At 39.6% G+C, this 22,362-nt stretch overlaps 1 protein-coding gene across 1 annotated transcript in view; it reads right to left on the bottom strand.

Annotated features, from left to right (window-relative positions):
• The window catches only part of LOC121949536 (copine-9-like), a 246,154-nt gene that overhangs the window by 66,920 nt on the left and 156,872 nt on the right, over positions 1-22,362 (bottom strand). The window contains exons 7-10 of the mRNA XM_088082828.1: positions 8,021-8,084; positions 5,083-5,186; positions 4,420-4,524; positions 384-425 (exon numbers count right to left, since the gene is read on the bottom strand). Coding sequence (XP_087938954.1) covers positions 384-425; positions 4,420-4,524; positions 5,083-5,186; positions 8,021-8,084 — 315 coding nt within the window. The remainder of the gene's footprint in view (positions 1-383; positions 426-4,419; positions 4,525-5,082; positions 5,187-8,020; positions 8,085-22,362) is intronic.

Genomic DNA, 22,362 nt, shown 5'->3' with positions numbered 1-22,362 from the left:
TGGGCTGCTGTGACTGGCCCCTGGCCTCCTGTCATTTTGCAAAAGTGGCCCCCAAGCAAAGCAGGTTGAGTGTCCCTGCTCTACAGTAAGTCATTGTCAGAGAGAAAGAGAAGGACTGTCTGGACTGGGGCCAGCGCCCACAAACCCCGACCTCCTGTCCAATCAGCTGCAACCTTTCACCTGCAAGGTGTTGATTTATTACCCAGCATGTGGCAGGCGGGTGGAGCTCAGCTCTCTATTAGTTCTCATACCTGGTGATGAGACTTAACAAGGTCGGACAGAACAAGGTGTGACATCTGAGGGATTCAATGTAGAGCTGATAATGAAGACAGGGAAGGAAAAAAAAGGATGAAAAAAGAGAGACAGGGAGCATGAGAACTCACCTCCCATCTCTGTCCCAGTCATATACGTCCACCTTGACTGTCCTGGAGAGAGGTGAGACAGACAGAGAGGAAGAAGTGGGTGAGAAACAGAGAAATATCAGAGAGACAGAGGAGAGAGATCAATAGAGATTTGGACAGTAAGTCAGGAAGAACACTTTTCTTGACTTTCATATCAAAGGATATTACAAGTTTTAAAACCAACACAGACCAGTATAAAAACAGGATGATGATTATCAACTTTGAACTTCATAAGGATTGATTTTTGAAGGAATATACCAGTACTTTTGATACTGATCCTTATGTGACATTAACATTCAGTACATTTTCATGATGTTAGAAAAGGTTGATATTAGTGTTAGTCCAACTAAAACTGGACTTTTTAAAACACATGCAAACATGTTAGTCCCACTGAAATCATCAAATTTCTTGAAGTTGGACTAACACACCTCGATAAGGAGGCAGGAGGGTGATTTCCTCTTTCATGTATAAGTCTCAGTCCGACCTGCACATGCTCCATAGTCCCCAAGCCAGGATTTGACCCGCAAGTCAAACAGCATAAATTTGGAGAAGAAAGGCAGGGAAAACAAAAAAGAAAAGGAAGGGAATAAAACAAAACAAGTACAGCGTACAGCAATGAAATATTATCCATATTGTCACTGTTTGATGCAACCTGTTTGCCACTTGCTAACTTCTTTGGTATGTGAAGTATTAGATCAACCTGAAGAAGGTCCAATAGCAACTAGCTGAAGGGGGCACATCTCCACCTACTGTGGTAGATTTGGACATAATTCTGTCAAAAAATGGATTCACCCCCAGTGCTTTTATACTTGGACAGGGACAGTAATCCAATGAAATGGCCTAATTGAGAGATAACTGTAGCTCCACTTACTGTATATATATATGTATATATATATGTGTGTGTGTGTGTGTGTTTGTGTGTGGGTGTGTCCTTTATTTAAAAGACTCACTGAGATTGAAAATCTATTTTTAACAGCTACCTGACCAAGAAGGCAGCATAAAACATTGTTAAAACAATAAATACAAGCAGAAAAATACCATTTTTGCACATTACAAAGAGTGAGCACAACCTCCAGGTAAAAAGCAACATAATACAGTAAAATCAGTGCAGACAGTTTCACCTCCCTCCATTCTTCCATGATGATTGGAAAGCATAGCTTTTTTTGCCATACCATAATATACCTAACAAAGCCATCGAGGTAAATATGGAGGCCACTGAAGTCAAAGCTTATGGTTAATTTGCAGTGTGTAGTGAAGGCCAGGAGAGGAAGAGAGCTGAATTTTTAATTCTAGCTTTTGGTGTAGCACTGGCTGCTGCTTTAGTATGGAAGTGCGTATGTGTGTGTGTGTTTGGATAGGCCAAGCGAGGAGTGACAGGACAGTTATGTCAATGGCTTCAGTAAAACAGATGTCATATAAAATTTCAGGATGTTAAGAGCTACTTTTAAGTGATTCTGTCAACATCCCTCCATCAGATTTTGACCGCAAGACACTGAGTTTGAGTTGAGTATATATATGTGTGTGTGTGTAAGTGTGTGTCTGTGTGTGTGTGTGTGTGTATGTGTGTGCCATCTGAAATCTTAATTTGAGATCATGTGACTTCTCTCTGGCTGCTCCTCCATGCTACAAGTTCCTAGTTGACAAACATAATTTGGGTGCATGATTAAAAAACATGAATTTGGTTAAGCTTTATGGCATGTGTAACAGTCAGATATGTGTGAGATAGCTGCTGCACTGTCTCCATGTTGGTCTCAATAACACCAGCACTGGCCTGAGATTGAGAGCACGGCCGACTGCTGGCATTATTCTGACCGCCACAGAGTCCATGCTCATCGTCTCATATCCAGCACACTCTGGCATCACATGATTTAACTTGGCTTCACTCTGCTTCTGCCAAAAACAGCATCCTCAGAGGTCAGTATTTCCGTTACCAGTTATGATGAAGGAAGATCCACAGTTGTCTGGGTGATGAGCCCAAATGACAAATCTAATAAACAACTGACTAATTTAGCCAGCTGTAAAAACTCTCCCTCTCTCCCTAAAGCAACAATCTATCAAGACAAATCATTTAAGACTTTAAAGATAATCATTCAAAACTTTTTTTCAAAACAAAAAAAAAAAATGAGAAAGGTGGAGACATGTTCTAACCTTCTGTTTTATCTTTTCATATCAACTGTCAACTGTAACAGTGTGCTTTCATTAGCAGTAGTTTTTTTTATTTTTAATTTGACATCTTTTTTTGTCTTTTTTATTTTGAAACCATTTTGGAAATAAATGCCAAACATAAAGAAATGATTCAAATAAATGAAGGTATTAAACAAACAAACAAACAAACAAACAAAAAACTAAACAAACAAACAAAACAAAAACAAACAAGTGGATGGCACCAACTGTCCCAAATTAGAAGTGGAGGGGGAAGTCCAGGAAAACGTAATAAATAAAGCGGCACTTCCAACTAAAGAGATTTGGATCAATACAGGAAATCCAGGTATACTTCAATTTATGCCTGGGCTATTATTTGCTTAAACCACTGAATTCAACAGGCTTATATTTGGGACTGGCATATATAAAGGATGTGCTTTTTATTAACTTTCACTCAAAACTGTTGCCCAGCAAAGATGGGAAATACCATCACTGTGTATTTAAACCTTCTTTTTGCGTCTCTTGTTTACTCTGCCAGTATTATAGTCTTCTTTGGTGCTCATGGTTTTATTGTCAAAATTTTAAACCTTTATATTTGTATGTGTGATCTAAGCAGCTAGGTAATCAGCAGGGAGCCAAAGAACTTCTTTAAAATGAGCTGCATGGTAACCAGACCGAACCTCTAACAGACACAGACACTTGTTTGTGATAATGTGTTGCCAGTAAAAGGGACTGGGCGTTTTATTGGGACTGGGCTTTTATTTGAAGTTTTACGGTATGTTTGGGAGAACTTTTGGCAGTGCAAAGAGACAACACAGAGACAAAGTGAAGTCTACCAGGGCTGTAACACCAGAAACGTGTGGGCTGGACTAACAACCATCACAGACTACAGAATAAAACAAGTACTGCTGAGGTCATGTCTGCACCTCTCCCACAATTTGAGATGAACTTCTCGGCTTAGGAGCTACAAAGGACTCGTGCCCATAATACCTAGAGCATAGGTGTGCATATCTATCAGCAAGATTAATTCACACAAGGCACTTGGACCTGATGGCATCCCCTGACCAGCTGTAGAGGTGTTTGCAGACCAGTTGGCATGTCATCACAGACATTTTAGTAGTGTTTGTGCTGACATGCAGACTTGACCAATAAATAATGATTGCTTTATGGACTTTAAGTTTATGAACTAAAAATAGAATTAAATAAGATGTATTGACGAATGACAGATGAAAACACACAGGTACAATAAAAGAAAATAGTAATAATATCAAATAATAGATAAACCGTAAAAGTAAGGTAAAAGTAAAAACAGACTGAAATTAAAACCAATAAATAAAATAAAATAAAATAAAATAAAATAAAATAAAATAAAATAAAATAAAATAAAATAAAATAAAATAAAATAAAATAGTCAAACCAGACTACTATAATCTGTAGCTAAAATGGAATTTCTTCAACTTGACTTTTAGAGATGATACTGTTGGCTCACTCCTAATGTAATCTGGTAATATGTTCCAGCAGCTTGGAGCATAACAGCTAAATCCCTTTCACCTGTATTCATTGAGACCGGGGGAATAAACAGGCGACCTGTTCCACATGAACTTAGGGGTCAAGCTGTCTCATAACTCACAAGCATATCAGAGAGATATTGGGGGGCCTGACTGTGTAAAGTCTTAAAAACAAGCAACGGAATTTTTGCTAATAAAATGCAAGAGTGGCTTTCAACCTTATAAGCATCTATGCAAATTTCTGATGTAAATTTACAATTTTAATACTCCATTTTAGTCTTAACCTTTCTGGACATCATGCTTATTTGCTTTTTGAAATGTCACATTTATAGCCATCATTATCTGAGACCTTGGTGCTGCGTCCTCACCTGTCGTAGTCTCCGTTACAGAGCGCTCGAACAGGGATGGTGAACGGCTGCCAGACAGGGTTCAGGTTGTTCTTGATCACCTCGGTCTTGTGGCAGATGGTGAACCTGGAGACACAAAAGAGACACCACATTTGAACTTTATGCTCAGCATGATTGGAGCAAGGATGGACAGGAAGTCTGTCCCTTACAGTGGTTTCACCTCCTGTAATGTATCTTAATTAGATGTTTTGTTTGTATGTCTAATAGTGTTTGTTCCTGGCTTAGTTTTCAAAGGCAGCTCATTCAGACACGCACAGCTTCTTATAATCCATTGGACTGAATCAGCTCTGCAGCATGAGACGGCAGAGAGAGAACAGGTTCACAGAGGGTTTGATCCTTAACTGCATGTCTGAAATATTGAAGGATACAGTAAGTACAGATTAGAACTTCCTGTCTCAGTGTCAAGAAAATCTATTAGCCCTTCATCCGTCTGACGGACATGAAGCTTTCAAACTCCTCATGGGACCAGATCCAACAGAGAAATCTGCTGGCACCTTTTCGCTCTCTGTCAGTAACAAGGGAAGAGTGGGCACACTCAGCTGAAGGCCAAGCAGATGGACTGTACTGTAATGGTTTTACAGTCATGTAACAAAACACACACACCTGACAAAAACACACACTTACGTGCCATCCTCATTGCTCCGGTAGAAGACAAGGAACGGGTCGGACTTGCCGAAGAAATCCTTTTTATCCAGCTTGTTGGCACAGAGCTGCATGGTGGCGATATCCTGGAAAAAACAACAACAGATTTATTTATGACATGGCTTTGTTTGTGCTCAGGCTCACAACTGGGCTTTGAATTAAACACCATTTACTCATTAGTTCAGTTGGAATTGAGCCTTAACACTTGAGAGACCTGAAACTTTCCCCTAACTTAAAGAAAAACTCTACGTTGCCATGCACAGTGAAGTTGAGCTTCAGTTATAGCTATAGTTTAGACTGTTTAATTGGACTACTGTCCTTGTCCCAGTATACAAGCAGCAAGGGAGAATTCATTTATTAACAGAAGCATGTCCGACTCCGCCACGATAGGTGGAGATATGCCTTCTTTCAGCTAGTTGCTATTGGACCTTCTTCCGGTTGACCTATTACGTCACATACCAAACAAGTTAGCAAGTGGCAAAAAGGTTGTGTGTTGAACAGTGAACACATGGATAACTTTGTGGCACTGTGCATTTCACACATTTGCTCAAACTTTTTGTTGATATCTTTGTATTGTTTTTTTTTCTTCCCTTCTTCTATTTCTTCTTTTGTTTTTCATGGCTTTCTTCTACAAATTTACGCTGTTTGACCTCTTGGTCAAAGGGGACTATGGGGCATGTGCAGAACACCTAGGCCAGTTCAGGTCTGATTGAGGCATATAAATGAAATAGAAATAAATGGACTTTAACTTTTTCATGCAAATTTGTGCTTTGAGACGATTTTTAAAATGAAAATCTAGATTTTCTCTTGAACTTCTTCTGTCCCTCTCTTTGGGCTTCCATAGTTCATAGTGGCCTGCGCCTTGATGACAATGAGGAGCACATTCCCCAGAAAGGCTAAGTCTCGTCAATCGTTTGGAACTGGTTCTGTTTAGTAGCATCAGATCTTGAACAAACCGCAGTCTGCTGCAAAGTTTGTTTAAAGGCTGTTGCAACTAAAGGCAGCAGCACAACTGATTTATTTCAACAACTCATACACTCAGCATGCAGCTGAGTGGGAGAAATGTGTCTCACTACGAGATGCAGAAGACTGTGTCGGCCCACAAGCAGCCGGTAAAAAGCAGGTGACATTAGTGGAATCATTTTGTGTCACACACAGGAAAGTGTCCCACTGCAAAGCTGTTACTGATGCAGTCGCGCTGCATATAGATAAAGATACGGTGGCCATACGTACAGTGAAAAAGCCTGCAGGTTTATCCACATGATGAGAACTATCCAACCCAGCTATGTGCTACCAAGTCGCCCTGCCTCATCTGTACAACTGCACATGTGAAAATATCACAGAGAGCTGAGGGGACATTGTTTGACTCCATTACAACAGATTTAATTGCAAAATTGTACAATATTCAAAACTGTGCAATATACAGTACTGACTGGAAGCTCTCTACATTTTTCAGTTTGCCTTTGTTCATTTTCATTGCTAAAATCAAAGAAAAAATTGTAGCTTGTTTTTAAGAAGGAAAAAATTGCTTAAACTCATACATATAAATAATAAAATGATTAGTAAAATAATAAATAAAATGAATGGGATACATAGACGGTGATTCAACAATGGAAAGTCAAACAGTCCTATTGAACACAAGTGAGAAGAAACTAGGGTATAGTTTGGATAAAACTAAAACCAGAGGACAAACAATGCAAGATGCAGGACTCAAACTGTTTATATAAAGTAATAAAAAAAAAATAGACCAAAAACAACAAAAAGGGAAACACAAATAAAATGAATTGAAATATAAAAAAAGTTACAAAGGTAAAATAAATAAAACTAAATAAAAGAAATACAAAGATGACATCACATGAAAGCAAAAATAGTGTTTTAACATTGTTGAGCACTAGAGCTACTGGTCTACCACTGTCTCGCCATCCTTCATTTTTTTTTTTTTTATGTGTTATTGCGTGACTTTGGTATTTAAAGAGTAAGTTCAGATTCACTAAAGTCACACAATAGAAAACATAAAATTTCATTGATATACAGTTTAGTTTTTAAGTTTCTTCCAAGGGAAGTTTAGCCCATGTACACCACAGGCAGTTTGTCCACTAATGTGAGACATCTGCATTAATGTAATAACCCAGTATGTCAAATCTAATATCTGATACACCAGTTTGTTATCAAAACCTTAAATCCAGCTAATTTATGAAAATAAATCTAACCAGGGGTGTTTTTATAGACACAGGCTTCATGACCCATAACTAATAAATGTGAATGTAAACTTTGTTCTGAGGCCCTCAAGGACTCTACAATATACCACCATCACTGCTATGCAGTCTGCTGTGTGACTTTAACCCCCCCCACACACACACACACACACATTCATATGCATGATATGGAATGAGGAAGGTTAAATTTAATTTTGTGCATATGTTACAGCAAACTGCTTCCTCAGTATTCACATCATTAGCAGCATGCATGTAATTGCATATGTTTGCATGTAATAGCACATACTGTAATAGCGTGTGTGTGCGCGCATGTTTGCATGTGCTTCTCCCTTTGATTGGAGTGTCTAATTATTTATCCACCGTGGCAAGAAAAGTTAACTATAAGACTGCATAAATAATTCATGAGCGCCTCTCATCATTACTTTGAAGGAAAAGTAGAAATTCACTTTCCCTCCACTTGATGCAGATGACAAAATTATTCAGTGGTCATTTAAATTCACTCGGTTCGGCAAAGTTAAAAAAAATGGAAACAAAGAACGTGACTATCATGAATTGAGATGGCGATGCTTAATTTTTGGCCCCTGACTTGGACTTTTTATATCACAGTGTGTGTGTGTATATTTGTGTGTGTGTGTGTGTGTGTGTGTGTGTGTGTGTGTGTGTGTGTGTTGGCCTAAGATACTAACCCATGATCTGATACTAACCCGACAGTTGCTGAGCTCCTCAGCTGTAAAGATGATTGTTCCACACTTCTTCCCAGGAATCCCACTGAGAGACAGAGACAGAGTGTCAAAGGTAAGTTCAAAGGTAATGGACATTTTTTACCTCCAAAACAACTACGTTTATTAACCCTTTGAAAACTAGACAAAATGGCTTAAGTTCTTTGAGAAATACACAAAGGCTATGAGCCAACAATTAGCAAGACATTTGTAAAACCTTTTTAAAAAAACTTGTCAAAAAATGCCTGAAATTAGTAAAAAAAAAAAAAGTAAAGTAACAGAAGAAAAATAAAAAAGAAAATGACCTAAAAAAGTGCTAAGATAAAATAAAAAATAATAAATATAAATAAAGATACTAACATTTCTTTTCGGTAATCTAACTTTAAAAATATAATTATATATATTGTTTCTTGACATTTTTCCAAGTTCTCCAAATTTTTAAACAAAATTTCTTTCTTTTTTATTATTTTTTTGTTTTAGGTAATTTACTCATCACTTTTAAACTGTTTTTTTCTGCAATTTGCATAATTTATTAATTTCCAAATTAGAAACTGCTTATTTCTCAAATGCAAAGAACAGACTATTGTGAGCAGCAAAATTTTCCTCTGGGCAAGCGTATTTGTTCTCCTAACCCATTTTACATCAGATTATTATTATTCTTTTTTCAAGCAAGTGTTTTCGAAAAGACTGACAAATTATATTGTCCTTCTCAAAGTGGCACCAGATCAAAGGAAGGCTTGTTGGTTCCATCAGACGCACATGGGATGGACAACCAAAAAACATAGCAGAAACACATGCAGTGTTTACAGGGGTAAACTGGGCTTTGAATAGCTTATCAGGGTGTCCCATTTCATACTTCTAATTTTACTTAAAATCATGTTTGTAGTTACATTTTTATCGACCTTGCGAAAAAATCAATAAGCAAACAATGCAGTGAAGCACATCAGCAATTTTAGTAGCAACACAGAGCTGTCACTGTGGACTGTGGTGAGGACAGAGAACCTGTGGACACATGTCAGTAGGATCTACAGAAATGTCCACAGTGCAGCAGATAGTGGAGTGAAAGAGTGAATGACTGAGGAAAAGGGACCTCCAAAATGGAATGCTTTGGAAGCAATAGAGGTTTAAAGTTTGCATCATAAATGTTTCATGCAGCTGACATGAGCCTACATGGTTTCTGACTTCCTCTGTTCAGGCGGGACCTGATTTACTTTACAGATTTGTGCAAAACTTTAGCAATATTATCAAAATATCGAACACAATTGCAAGATAACTGCGTAAGTGATATTCTGGGACTTCTCCTCTGGTGATAACATTCTAAGAAGCATGGTGATGGATGTTCAAAACATTAGCAGCTTTATTTCTATTGCAGCCATCGCGGTCATTGTTTCTAATCCAAGGTCACATAGGCGAGTTATGGAGCGATAATGGAAAGGCAAGCCTCTTATACATGAGAGCGGCCATGTATGAGGGATTTCTGGGAGGTGATGGTCCACAATTTCACAGAGGAATTGTGGATTAAAAACTTTCGGATGATTTGCTCAACTTTTGAAGAGCAATGTGATGCAATAACACCTCTTGTAGCCCAGCTGCAAATTGCCAAAGCATCATGTCACCTAGAAAAGCCAAAAGTGTTTCCATTGCTGTTTTGTGAAATATGGATTTTTCGGTCACCTGAAATACCACTTCATGCAAGAGCAAAAACTTTTTTGCAATATATTTGAGTTTTTTCGGAATTGATGTGTTTTCGTTAGACGTATGTTATATTTGCAATTTAAATGTGTGCAATTTGAGGGATAATGAAAACCTGCCTATTATCCCTGCATCTGCTGATCTGACTGCAGCCAGTCAAATTACATCCTGGTGATTTATCACAGCAGTTGAGACAGACACACTGACCCCAGATCAGATCCTCACCACTCACTATTATCACATATAGGAAGAAAAAGAGGACGATGTGCTCTGGAGAAACGTCACCAATCTTGTGTCTGATCACAGCTCAGTTCCTGCCCTGGAATTTCTCTTAGGGGAGATGCGACTTTTCATTCAGTGATGAATTGTGGAGCAATCTCTGTAATTGTATTGAAATTGGATCTGGATTAAAAAGCGAGGTCTGAAGTCATTTCTCAGAGGGAGAAATCTGCGATACAGCAGAGGCTCAGAGCTGTTTTCTGCTCCATCTTTAAGCTGCTGGAGGACACTTTGTTGCTGCTGTTGCTTCTTATGTGTTTAATAAACCTGCTCCAAACTAACAGAAAAGCTTTCATTAATTTTCTGCATAACTGAATACAAAGCAAATTTTAGCAGCCGATTTATCATACACAAAGTCATAATAATGATGCATGACATGTTTGTTTTAGATTGTGCCAAATGAGGTAAAAAGGCTTCTTTTGGTGAAATGACAACTTGAGAAAAAAAATAGAGCTGCTTGATGTGACCTCATGAAGATACAGTGAAAAGCAGGGAAAGACAGAAACTGATGAAGATAATGGACAGATGACAGACAGAATGGGAGTTAAATTGGGCATTAAACATATTTTTGGCCCACTGAACAAGAACCTGTCTGCTATTATCTCCCAGTTTTTTTTTCCTGTCATTATTTTTGGACTTTAGTTAGATCTGAAACACACATAAATACTGTGGCAACCCAGGGGATTTAGAGGCAAGATGAGTCTTTAATTAACTTCAGGGAAAGGGGTAGAGATTAAAGTTCAACAGAAGATTCCTCCCGGAGTGGTGAGCCTGCGTATCCTGGTAAAAGTGGTTCGGGTTTCTGTGCTCCTCAGTCTCCAGGCATCCGGTCTGGTGTTCACAGATTCCTTCCCTGTTGTAGACTGCCTCTCCCTCTGCAGCCTGCAGCCTTGTCTCTGCATTGTTCCCCTATTTACCTGATGGGCTGCAGGTGTGTCCACTGCCATGTGCCCAGTGGCTGCAGCATCTGCACTGGGTAATAGATTGCAGCTATCACCTCCCCCAACCGGAGCCACTGGATCCACCCCCTGTGCTGCAATGGCTTGTGTGACTCCTCTGGTTTGCCACAATACATACACACGTACAAACACAAAGTCACTGCATATTACTGCCCTAGACTGTATAAATAATGGAGGTAGCTACTGTAAAGTCACATGGTGGTTTGTGGACTGCATTTTTTGAAACCTCCAGTTTGGCATTGTGGCCATCATCATCTTAGTTTTTTGGAGCCAGAAGTGTATTTGGAGGAAAGGTATCACTGGAAATCACAGAAATAATGTTTGGATGCGCCCTGATTTCCCTCGCTGCAACAGCTGAAACAACCTGAAAGCTAAAGTGGGGGGAATTTTAACCCCCTGCAGGTAACATATTTAAGGATGCATGTTTTTATATTTTTCATATGTTCCCAACACGTTCTCATCCCAAGTTGTCACATATTGCTGCTTTGTCAGTGGACTTCCCGTCTACATATTACGTTCTAGGTACCCTTCTGTGTCTGCTGTTGATGCCCCAGGATGCCACTACCAATATCAACAAAAGCACATGGTGGGATTATAGTACAAAAGCAACTGGTTATATTTAGGCAACAAAAGAACATGGCAACCAATGTCGGACATCAACAGAAGCACATTCTCAGGATTAGGAAACAAGGGTACAGATGGTTAGTTTAGGCAAAAGAGGCACATGGTGGGATGAATAAAAATAACAAGAAGCAAACATCAGACTCCCAGACCCCCTCCCACCCACCATTTAGCGATCCTTTATATAACATTGTTAAACGCAGCATTTCAACCTGATGCTGTCCAGCGGTGTATCGTGGCAGGTTTCATCCAGCGGTGTTCTCAACTGACACCACTGCCACCACCACCTGCAGATGTTGTCTGGCGGTGTATCTTTTTTTTGTGATTACATTTTTTCTTTTATTGACATTTCTTATATGGCATATAAACAGGTCTTTCTTATAATGAGCGATAATAATACATACAATCAATATCATGATATGCCGTCCAGTGGCCATGTGCCCAGTCCAGCCGTGTATCATACAGCCGCAAGAGATGGCTTTTAGTGTCAAGATGTTACGCCAAAAGTACTGCGGCAACTAACAACTTTGGAATGAGGACAGGCCATCTAGGCAACGTGTTTTTATACTTTTTATCATTTCTCCTGCAGACTCCTCTATAAAGTCTACTTCTTTAGGTCAATTACTCCAAACTTTTCTATGTGAAGATTTTAACAATTTGTTAATACACTATTCATTTCTTTTGTAAATTGTTCTGGTCTTTGATCCACATAGATCCAAAAACTTTCCTGTAGGACCACACCTGTCAAGTGTTTGGTCCATTTCTCTCTTCACACTGACAAAAAAAACCCTGCCTAATTAAAAGTTTTCAAGTCAAGTGAAACTCAGAAAAAAAGTTGGAAAACCTTTATCATTCACTTGATAATTCCTTGTGGCTGCGAGTGACACTCCACCCCACAATATGACACAGAGATGTGTTCTATCCACTTGAAGCTGCTCCGCTGCGAGCAGGCGGGCCGACGCTGCGCTGTGATTAAAATGCCGGCAGAGATTCAAGGATGCTGCCATAAACATCTGTGACACACATGCAGGCACAAACAGAAGGGTAATACTGTTGCACACACACAATATATTCTCCTTGAGAGGCTGTTTCCTGTAACCTTGAACTGTGGTCTCGCCTCAGTCAGTCTATTATCAATTCCTCAGCCTCTGCTGTGGACACAATCACATAGCCCTGGCTGCATGAGGACAAATTAAACTCCTCACCTTAAAATGGCTTCACTTGAAACAATTAATTCCTACACCTTTAACTTTCTCTCAGTTTGTTTTTCTTTTTAATCAATCTCTGCTGACCCTCCTCTATAGAAGAACGCTAAAAGTGATGTATGAGCGTCTGCAGGCTGCAATTTCTCCCATAATGACTTTTGCATGGTCACGTGGAGCGGTGGGGATACCTGCAGCATGGCAAACCCACACACACATGCACACATACACACACAACACCACTTGTCACAGAGGGTCCTATTTCAATTCTTGCTGCAACACCACTACTAAATGCTCAGTGGTAGTGAAGCTGCAGCCACCTGACTGGAGTAGAAGCACAGCAGGATGGAAGAAATCGATATGGCAAAGATGAAGAAAATATCATAAAGATGGAAGTCACCAAAGAAATTGTGTGTGGATGTATCAAGTCCTTCAGCAGGAGTTTTCCCACACATTTCTTGTCCTCCTCCCACATCTTTTACTGCCTGATGTGGGTCCCCACTCCCACACACGTTATACAAGCAAACACACACACACAAACACACACACACGCAACCACACACACACACACGCACACATGATTACACAACTCTAAACTGAAAGGGCAAAGACTGAACAAAAAAGCTCCAATTAAATATACTGCCATTCAGTATCAGACTTACATTAAATTTGGGGATGCAAGAGGCAAATCCAAACGAGATCTCAGACCAGTGATACCCAATTTATGACCTCCTTACTGGCCCCTGACAGGGTGCTGGGCGGCCACCCAAACATTTTCTTATTTACAAGAAAAATTCACGCTTGGAATTGTTTTTGTACTTTCAGTACACATAAGGTGCCAGAGTGCATAAATGGCTTCAAAATAGAGTTGTTTATCAAAAACAAAAGTGCCAGTGGAGGATCCCCCACACTCCCTGAGCTGAGCCTGTGATGTCCTAAACTCCTAAAAATGTCCTAAGTTCCTTAAATTTCTAGATATGTCCTAAAATCATAGAAACGTCCCCAAATTCTTGAAATATCCTAAAATTCTAGAAATACCCTGTAAATTCTAGAAGTGTTCTTAAATCTGAAAAATGTCCCAAAGTCCTAGAAATGTCCTAAAATCCTACAAATATGTATGGGGCTGCTGCAACTGGCACCTGGCCTCCTTCCATTTTTAAAAAATGGCCGCCAAGCAAAGCAAGCTGATTATCTCCGTCCTTGACTCAAGGCTATACTTTTGTAATATTTCATTTTTCAAAAATCATTAGCCAAGCAGGCTGGAGTGCAACATATACTAAGCACCGATTTACAGAGAGAATCTTATAGAAATCGAAAAAGGGAGTGTGAGTGAGCCTTTAAAGTGAGTAGTATATGCAACAATGCATGGAACCATACAGGAAGATGTTGCTTCCTTTCATCCTGTTTTGGAAGGGGCACAATCAGAGGCTTCCTCCAGACAACCTCACTGGCTGTATGCCATCCTACTCTAGTGACCATCCTGATCACGTGAGCGCAACATTTTCTGTCTCTCCCTGTGTAAGTCTGGACTTTCTGCCACAGCAAACAATTTCAAGTGCACAAAATCAAGCCGGGCTAATCAGAGATCTGTTCTGTAGCTGAACAGGTAAGCAGGACTGCAATTATAGTGGATGACGTAGCTGGCAGTCCGCTGCTTTCAAAACAGAAATGGTGGCTCTCACAGAGTTTGTCGCGGTTTGTCTGACTGGATTTGGACTAAGCTTAATGTACTAACTGGCTCTGTTGATGATGAAGAAGATGTTCCCTTGTACAAATCCATTGTTGTTTCACCACTGATTGGCTATTGGAGGAGTGGATATGAGTTTCAAAGCTGGGGATAACAACCATGCATATTCACATCGGTGTTCGCGAATATACAATGGCAGTGTACTGCAAAAACTTCATGGGAATTGTTGTTGATGAGATACACGTCACATACAGAAGGTGAAGATAAATAAATTGTATTTTTTAGATCATTTTTAACTGAAAACGATATTTAGAGGAAAACATGCTAGAGCTAACATCAGGATTGGCTGAAGGAGTCTGTCTGTCAAAGTGAGCAACTCCTGCCCACTGAAATCATTTGGGTTGGCAGAAAGTTCAGACTGACAGAGAGAGAAACAGAATGTTGAGCTCATGTCATCAGGATGGTCTAACCAGGCTAATCGTACTCATCCAAAATAGTAAAACTAATTCATGAAAAGACTCAGCAAAGGTTAAAAACACATACATGCAGTGGGCTGCCCCTCTGGGTTTAGAAGTAAAAATGATCTTTCTTATGCCAAAAATAAATTACAGTATGATGTTTCCTTGACAACGGATTTATGTTACTAGCAAAACTATGGAAGAAATGCAGATAATTAAATATCCACTCAGATAATGGTATTGTTGCAATGTGGGTAAGGGGGAGGACTTTGTAGGAGACAAGGACTTGACCAGCAACCAATGAAAATGGATGAGGGTGGGGTTGATGTGCTGCATATATACCCATTTTACACCCACATGCAACCAGTTCCCTTCTGGTTCCCACATCAAAGCATTCTAACCATAAAGAAATTGGTTCAGAACCAGAAAAGTTGGTTCTCAGCTCTAACCAGAAAACAGAAGGATTTCCTTGACATCTGTAGGTATGTTAGAAAGAGAAGATGGAGAAGCTAACAACATAGAAGTCAAGTGAGGAACTGTCAGACAAAAAAGGCTGTGCAGTGGCACTTGTAATATCAGAACAAAAGACTGCAAGTTATCAATGTAATCCGCAATTTAGCGACTACTGTTTACTTCCATTGTGCATTGTGCAACACCTTCTGTTGATGACACTTTTTTTTAACCTTTATTTAACCAGGTAACGCTTACTGAGATATCAAATCTCTTTTTCAAAAGCAGCCTGGCCAAGAGGCAGAAGAATTTTATACAATACATAACATGAGAATTAAAATATTCATAAAATAAATAAAAATAAAGAATAAAAAGTGCTTTGTCTGATTTAAAAACATTGACAATGCCCAATGCTATCGAGTTCTTTGGTTCTACAAAGTTCAATGAAGCTGTCAAGTGGGATCAGTTCTGACAGTTTTAGTTTTGCTTGCAGGAGGTTCCATGCAGATGGTGCAGCATAATGAAATGCCTTTTTACCAAGCTCTGTGGGGACACGAGGGACAGTCAGAGTAAGGCAGTCATTGGATAGTAGTCTATAATGTCCTTGATTCCTAGTTTGGCCATGATGGCGGATGATCTGATCATTTGGGAGTATTTAAATGGTACAAGTATAGCGCATTGGGCTACACATTGGTTAACTGGGGCCGGGGTAGAAGTCTCTGATGTTGATAAATTTGACTTGACATAAGAGAGAGATACACTAGTAAGGCCTAGGTATTCAGAAAAAAAAGCTGTTGGTGGATGGAATTTGCTGTAGATTTAGAAGTCAAGGGCACTAAAGCAGAAGTCAAGGGAAGCTGTCGGGTGGGGGCATCAAGGGGGCACAGTAGCCAGTAGATAGTGGATAACAGCATTCTAGGGTGATTTTGCTGGTTACAAGATGAAGGTTATGACATCATGGTGCAGGAAAGAACTACTTTTTAGGTCATCACATGGTCTGTAAGGGTCTTGAGGTGTGTGGTGATCTTTTACACAGCCTCTCCTGTTGATGACCACTGGTCTTTATGGTATGAAGTCCAGGACCAGGGGACAGAGCAGGAGAAGGAGATGGTTGTGATGGGGGGCAAGAGAGTCAAGGCTGAGGGGAAGGTGCTTCATTGAATTGAGCTACTAAATGGGTCAATGTAATGTCACTCAGAGCTGGTGCACTCACTGTCCTGATGTTCTTGAATGTGACTTACTTGTGAATTGCAAAACCGTGACTTAGTTCTAAGTTCTTAGTTCTGCTTTGGAGTCTACTTCATCAGAAATCTCTAACATTGTTGTGCTCACTTTACTCCACTACTGTAGAGGTGCTCACAGTGATATTGAGTTCTATAGAGCTGAAGTTCTAGAGATGACATTCAAGTTATATAACCTCTCTGCAGCAGTTAATACTTGATATACATGTGGTGAGTATACAACACTGATTAACCGGGGCTCTCACCAGTGAATGTGGAAAGCAAGGAATCAGCCTCCCAATGACGTGTGCAGTGCAGGGAATCCTTGTCAGAACCATAAATTAATGCATGGAAATGAGTATAAATGCAATTCTTTATAAGCACTGTGGAAAGCGTAGCGTCTGGATGGCCTCCACTGCTGTCTGCAATAGATGATGTACAGTGCCTTTGTTGTGGGGGTGTGTGGATGCTGTGTGATTAAAGCAGGATAACATTCATGCATGAGTAAGAAGATGTGGAAAGTAAATATAGTCATATACTCGAATTACAGGCGAACTATGCAGATTTTAAACATCAGAGAAGTTCACTCATCAGTCCCCCTGTGCCAGAGAAAAGTGTAATGTTTTCTGTGGCTCGAGAAGCTTTATCAAACCCGAGAAAATAACCCAAGTAATACCATCGTGATGTCATTTGGAGATGTCCCTGCTTGGACTTGGACAGTGCATTTTTACTGAGGAGAAAGGGAAAACAGGCTTTACAAACTGTGGAATAGAGTTTGAAAGTTTTAAGTATTAACTGAGCAAACAGAAACTGACAAAAGGACATGCTCAATCTACAATACGGGAAAAGTAGGCTCCAGTAGTTTTGGAGCTTTATTCATACTAGGGACTGAAACCAGCATTTTCCTGTTGCCTCTGATGCACCAATTTGACTAAGTTGAATTTTTTCTCTCTCCAGAGACAACACTAACACTAAATGGTTAAATTACAGTTTCACTGATTCTTACTCTTATTTTGCGAGTGTGTTTCACTACATTTATAGTATCTGACTGCTGAAGTGAATAATTACTTTTAATTAATAATTACTGCTTTACCAAGGAAAACTGTGGTTTGACTTTTGAGTAAGTGCTTTAATCTGGAAACAGAGCAACATGGGTACAACAAAGTCAGATGGTGCAAAACATTTGCAGCCAAACATTATCCAAGGTTTCTGAGGGGTTCAACAAGCTCAATGTAGGACATTTCGGACCTTTTAAATAACATTATCAAATTATGCACACGGCAGGCAAGAAAACTTTAAGGGCCTGATTTGAGGAAACTGAATTCTATATTTTTTAAGACTTTTCAGAACCTGCAGATATCTAGCTATTGTCAAATAAAAATGTCAACACTGGACAAATATGCAAAACCCTGGAATATATTAAAGAGCAGTGTAAATAATGTACTGCTTTCTCATCGGACATATATTGTGTGGTGTGGAATTGTCCCATGTAGACATAATTTTTAAGGACATTGTGTTGACATAAGCAACTCAACAGATGCAGTTAAATTCTTACCCATTGTCTCTAGTTCCTTACTGATTCCTTGGTTCAACTTTCTTGGCTCTCCTGACAGTTCAGGAGCACTCACTTTTATCAGGAAAATGGGAGATAATACAGCTAAAACTGTTGGCTTGTTTACTACCTGTATGAGTTAACTGCTGGTTCTTTTTTACCATGTTACACCTATTTTTAGTGACAACACTGCGTTCCCAGATCACAGCTATTAATTGTGTACAATGTAAAATAGGGAACAGACATAACCTCAGATCAACAAACATAAACCCAAGAACTGCAGCAACTCCGTGCATAGCAAGTAGACTATGGTTGGGCAAATGTATATAAACTATGATCACTACTACTTTCTGCACCAGACATTTGCACTGAATGCAAAGTTTGTTCCAATTTAGGTGTAATTTCAGGGGATATTGCACTGCAAATAAGATTGACTTATTTATGAATTAACTTTTACTAAACCCTCTTGGGGAAATTCAGTTTTTGACTCACATATGTGAGACTAGATCCAGTTTAGTTTCTTTAGTTCTGGTGGGAAAGTCATTATTGACTGTTTTGGCACTTTACTGATGCACAGTCCTTTTAACATCCATGAAATTGCCTTCTATTGTATCCCTGTATGTCTCTTTACCAAGCAAAAACAAAGAGCATTTCACATTCAAGTTTCCTCACAGTTCAGGCTTCACCAAACATGTTGCACTTTCAGAACATGCATTTTTTTACCATGTAGGTTCCTGGTAAAGTGTGTCTTTATGATATTAGACCTGTACTGATATATATAAAGTACAGGCTGAATGTTTATGTGACATATTTAACTAGATATGTTATTCAACTTCTACTGTGCTTTACTCAATGTCAGGTGTAGGTAATGTGAACACCATAAACAATGAAAAAGTGAGACAGGCTTGAATATATATAAAACACCCCTTAGTTGTCTTGTCACAGTGATAGCAGATAATATTAAAACTTCTTCAATCCCTGTTCTTGCAAAAAGTGTATAAATTCAAACACTCTCAGTGACCCATGTCTATCTTTGTCTGTTTTCAAAACCTTTCAAGGCATGTATTTTTTTTCCCCCTGTAATTTCAAGGATCCATGGGAAAATGACAATCTTAGTCCAATTTTGAACTGACAGCCTTGATGCATAAACTTTTATCTCCTCATTTTTCCTCTGCTAATGAAAGACTCTAAAAGACACCTATTGCTAGGCAAGACATTTGACCAGTTCAACAATGAGTTGTTAGCCACATCTTTTATTCTCCGTGTGTTTACCTTATCATGATGGAAGTGGGAGTTTTAGCTGCTAGCAAGTTGGACCAAGCTAGATTGGCCTCCGTTCAATGGCCTTTAATGAAAGACATCGGACCCTCCAGTTTTGAGTTTAGGCTTGGTGCAGACAGTGCTATTCCATGAAAATATTCTTTAACTAAAACTAAAAAAAGCTTCCAAACAAACAACTGACCTTCTGAAGATTCCGAAGCCTGCTGGAAGACAGTTGTGCAAAGCAGTATCTATAATCCTCAAATTGCGCAAATTGCGGAAATGCAGCAATTTAAAAAAAACAAACTCCCATTTATTGTAAGAAAGTTTTTACGCTTGCATGAGGTGGTACTTCAGAGGATTTGAAAAAAGCAATATTTCACATAATTTCATATACAAGAGGTTTGACTTTTCACTATCGTTCACATAACATGCCTGCGTGGCTAGTGTGGTGGCTGCAATAGAAATAAACCAGATAATGTTTTGAACATCCATTGCCATGCGTCTTGAAATGTTATCACCAGAGAAGTTGCAGAACATCAGTCAGTAGAAATGCAGTACTGCCTAGTGCTGAAGTACTGCGGTAAGTGTATTACCTCACTTGCGGTGCATCTTTCTTTGTGTCTGGTAGTGTTTCTGTGCTGCTCATGCAAGTGATTCCCAGCTAATCTTCTAACTTACTCCTTTGGCTGCTTTTTGCTTGCCTGTGATTGAAACTCACTCGAGTTTTACACAAACACTCACCGCTGCCTTCGCATTTTTTTCTGTTTAATCACATAGCCGCCCACTGTTAGCTCGTTAGCTACTTTAGCTTCAGCCCTGGTTAGTGATGACTTGTCCCTCCTCTTCTCCCTCTTCTGCTGCTCTCTCCTGCTCGTTGTGTCAGATGTTTAGTTACTCCTCTGACTCCTTTAGCGATAATGGTACTTGTAATAAGTGTAGCTTATTTGCTGCATTGGAGTCAAGGCTTAGTGACCTGGAAGCGCGGCTCCACACCGTGGAAAATCCCTCTGTAGCTGCGAAGTTGCGGACCAACATAATGTAGCCTAAAATAGCCATCCCCCGGCAACCCCCGTGCAGCCGGGAGGCTGGGTGACTGTCCGAGTGAAGCATAGTAAGTCTAAGCCCACAGTTCACCACCCACCCCCCCTTAACGATTCAAATAAGTTCTCCCTACTCAGCGACACACCCGCAGAGGACACGACTTTGGTAATTGGCAGCTCTGTTTTGCGAAATGTGAAGTTAGTGACACCAGTAGCCATAGTGAAATACATCTCTGGGTCCAGATCAGGCGATGTCGGGTCAAATTTGAAGCTGCTGTCAAAGGCTAAGCGTAACTTTGGTAAGATCGTTATTCACGTCGACAGCAATGACACCCGGTTACGCCAATCGGAAGTCATTAAAATTAACATAGAGTCGGTGTGTACATAATCTTCTCTGGACCCATCCCCAATCTGACCAGTGATAACATGTTTAGCAGCATATCATCATTCTACCGTTGGCTGTCGAGGTGGTGTCCAGCAAATGAAGTGGGCTTCATAGATAATTGGCATTCTTTTTGGGGAAAACCTGGTCTTATCAGGAGGGATGGCATCCATCTCACTTTGGATGGAGCTGCTCTCCTCTCTAGGAATCTGGCTGAGTTATTAGAGGCCCAAAGCCATGACGATCCAGAGTTGGAACCCTTTAATTGTTTAAATCTAAAATAAGCAAAAGGGGTGTTGTACAAGAAAATCTAATTAAAATGAACACATCTGCTGTCAAAGAGCATCATAGTGGGAGAATTAAATGCGGACTTTTGAACATTAGATCCCTATTATCTAAAGCTCTTTTACTCAATGATTTAATATCGGATAATCATATTGATTTATTTTGCCTCATGGAGACCTGGCTATGTCCTGATGAGTATGTTAGCCTGAATGAATCCACTCCTCCTGGTCATATAAATAATAATGTTGCTCGAGACACTGGCCGAGGAGGGGGAATCGCTGCTATTTTTGATTCAAGCTTAGCAATTCATGCTAAAGCTAAACTCAATTATAGTTCATTTAAAAGCCTTTTTCTTAGTCTTTCTCACCTATCCTGGAAAACTCTACAGCCAATTCTATTTGTTATAGTTTACTGTGCCCCCAGCCCATTTTTATTTGAATTCTCATAATTTATATCAATTTATATCACCTTTCGAGAAGAAAATAATGAAACAAAGAAAATTAGCTCCGTGGTTTAACTCCCAGATTCGCAAATTGAAACAGATATCGCGAAAATTTTGAAAGAAATTGGCATTCAACCAACCTGGAAGAGTCCCGTTTAGTCTGGCAGGACAGTCTTAAAACAGGCCCAAAAACTCATTAGGGCTGGGTAAAAAAATCGATTCATCAGTGCATTGCAACATGTTTTTAGCCAATTCAACATCCATTCATAAAATCCTGAAATCGATTATTTCCGTTGTAATGATGGCCCGCTCCCGTGAGGGCAGTGTGAGTGCCGCCAGAGTGTGATTGACGTTGTTCAGACGCCCCGCTTGACCGCCAAACAACATCTTTTGTTTATTCATTAAAATGGTGACAGTGGTGCGAGGTAGCAGTGTGTTAAAATCAGCGCCAACAACATTAAAAGCCGACGTTTGGATACACAAAGTTGATAATAGTTACGTTGTGTGTGCCTCGTGAGTCAGTGTTAAAACACTGCAACAATACGACGAACCTACATAACCATTTGAGCCGACACCACGCAAATGTTTTGCAACCTGTTGCTAACGCTAAAGCTGTGGATCACTCACAAATGCAGGTAGAAAAATCCTGCATAAATGTTTATTACTTTTGTTAAGTTCGTCTCAGGCAAACTTGCTCTTGCACTTTTCTATACTTTAAATTTGTCTTAGTTTTAATTTGTATTTGATAAAGAATAATGTAATGGTAAAATAAGTTTTGGTGTCAGTTTGTTCTAA

This window comes from Plectropomus leopardus, chromosome 2 (genome assembly GCF_026936395.1).
Source record: "Plectropomus leopardus strain MGB_pleo_1.0 chromosome 2, ASM2693639v1, whole genome shotgun sequence".
NCBI classification, from domain to species: Eukaryota; Metazoa; Chordata; class Actinopteri; order Perciformes; family Serranidae; genus Plectropomus; species Plectropomus leopardus.
The sequence above is the reverse complement of the archived record's forward strand: the minus strand, read 5'-3'. Positions and strand labels throughout refer to the sequence as shown.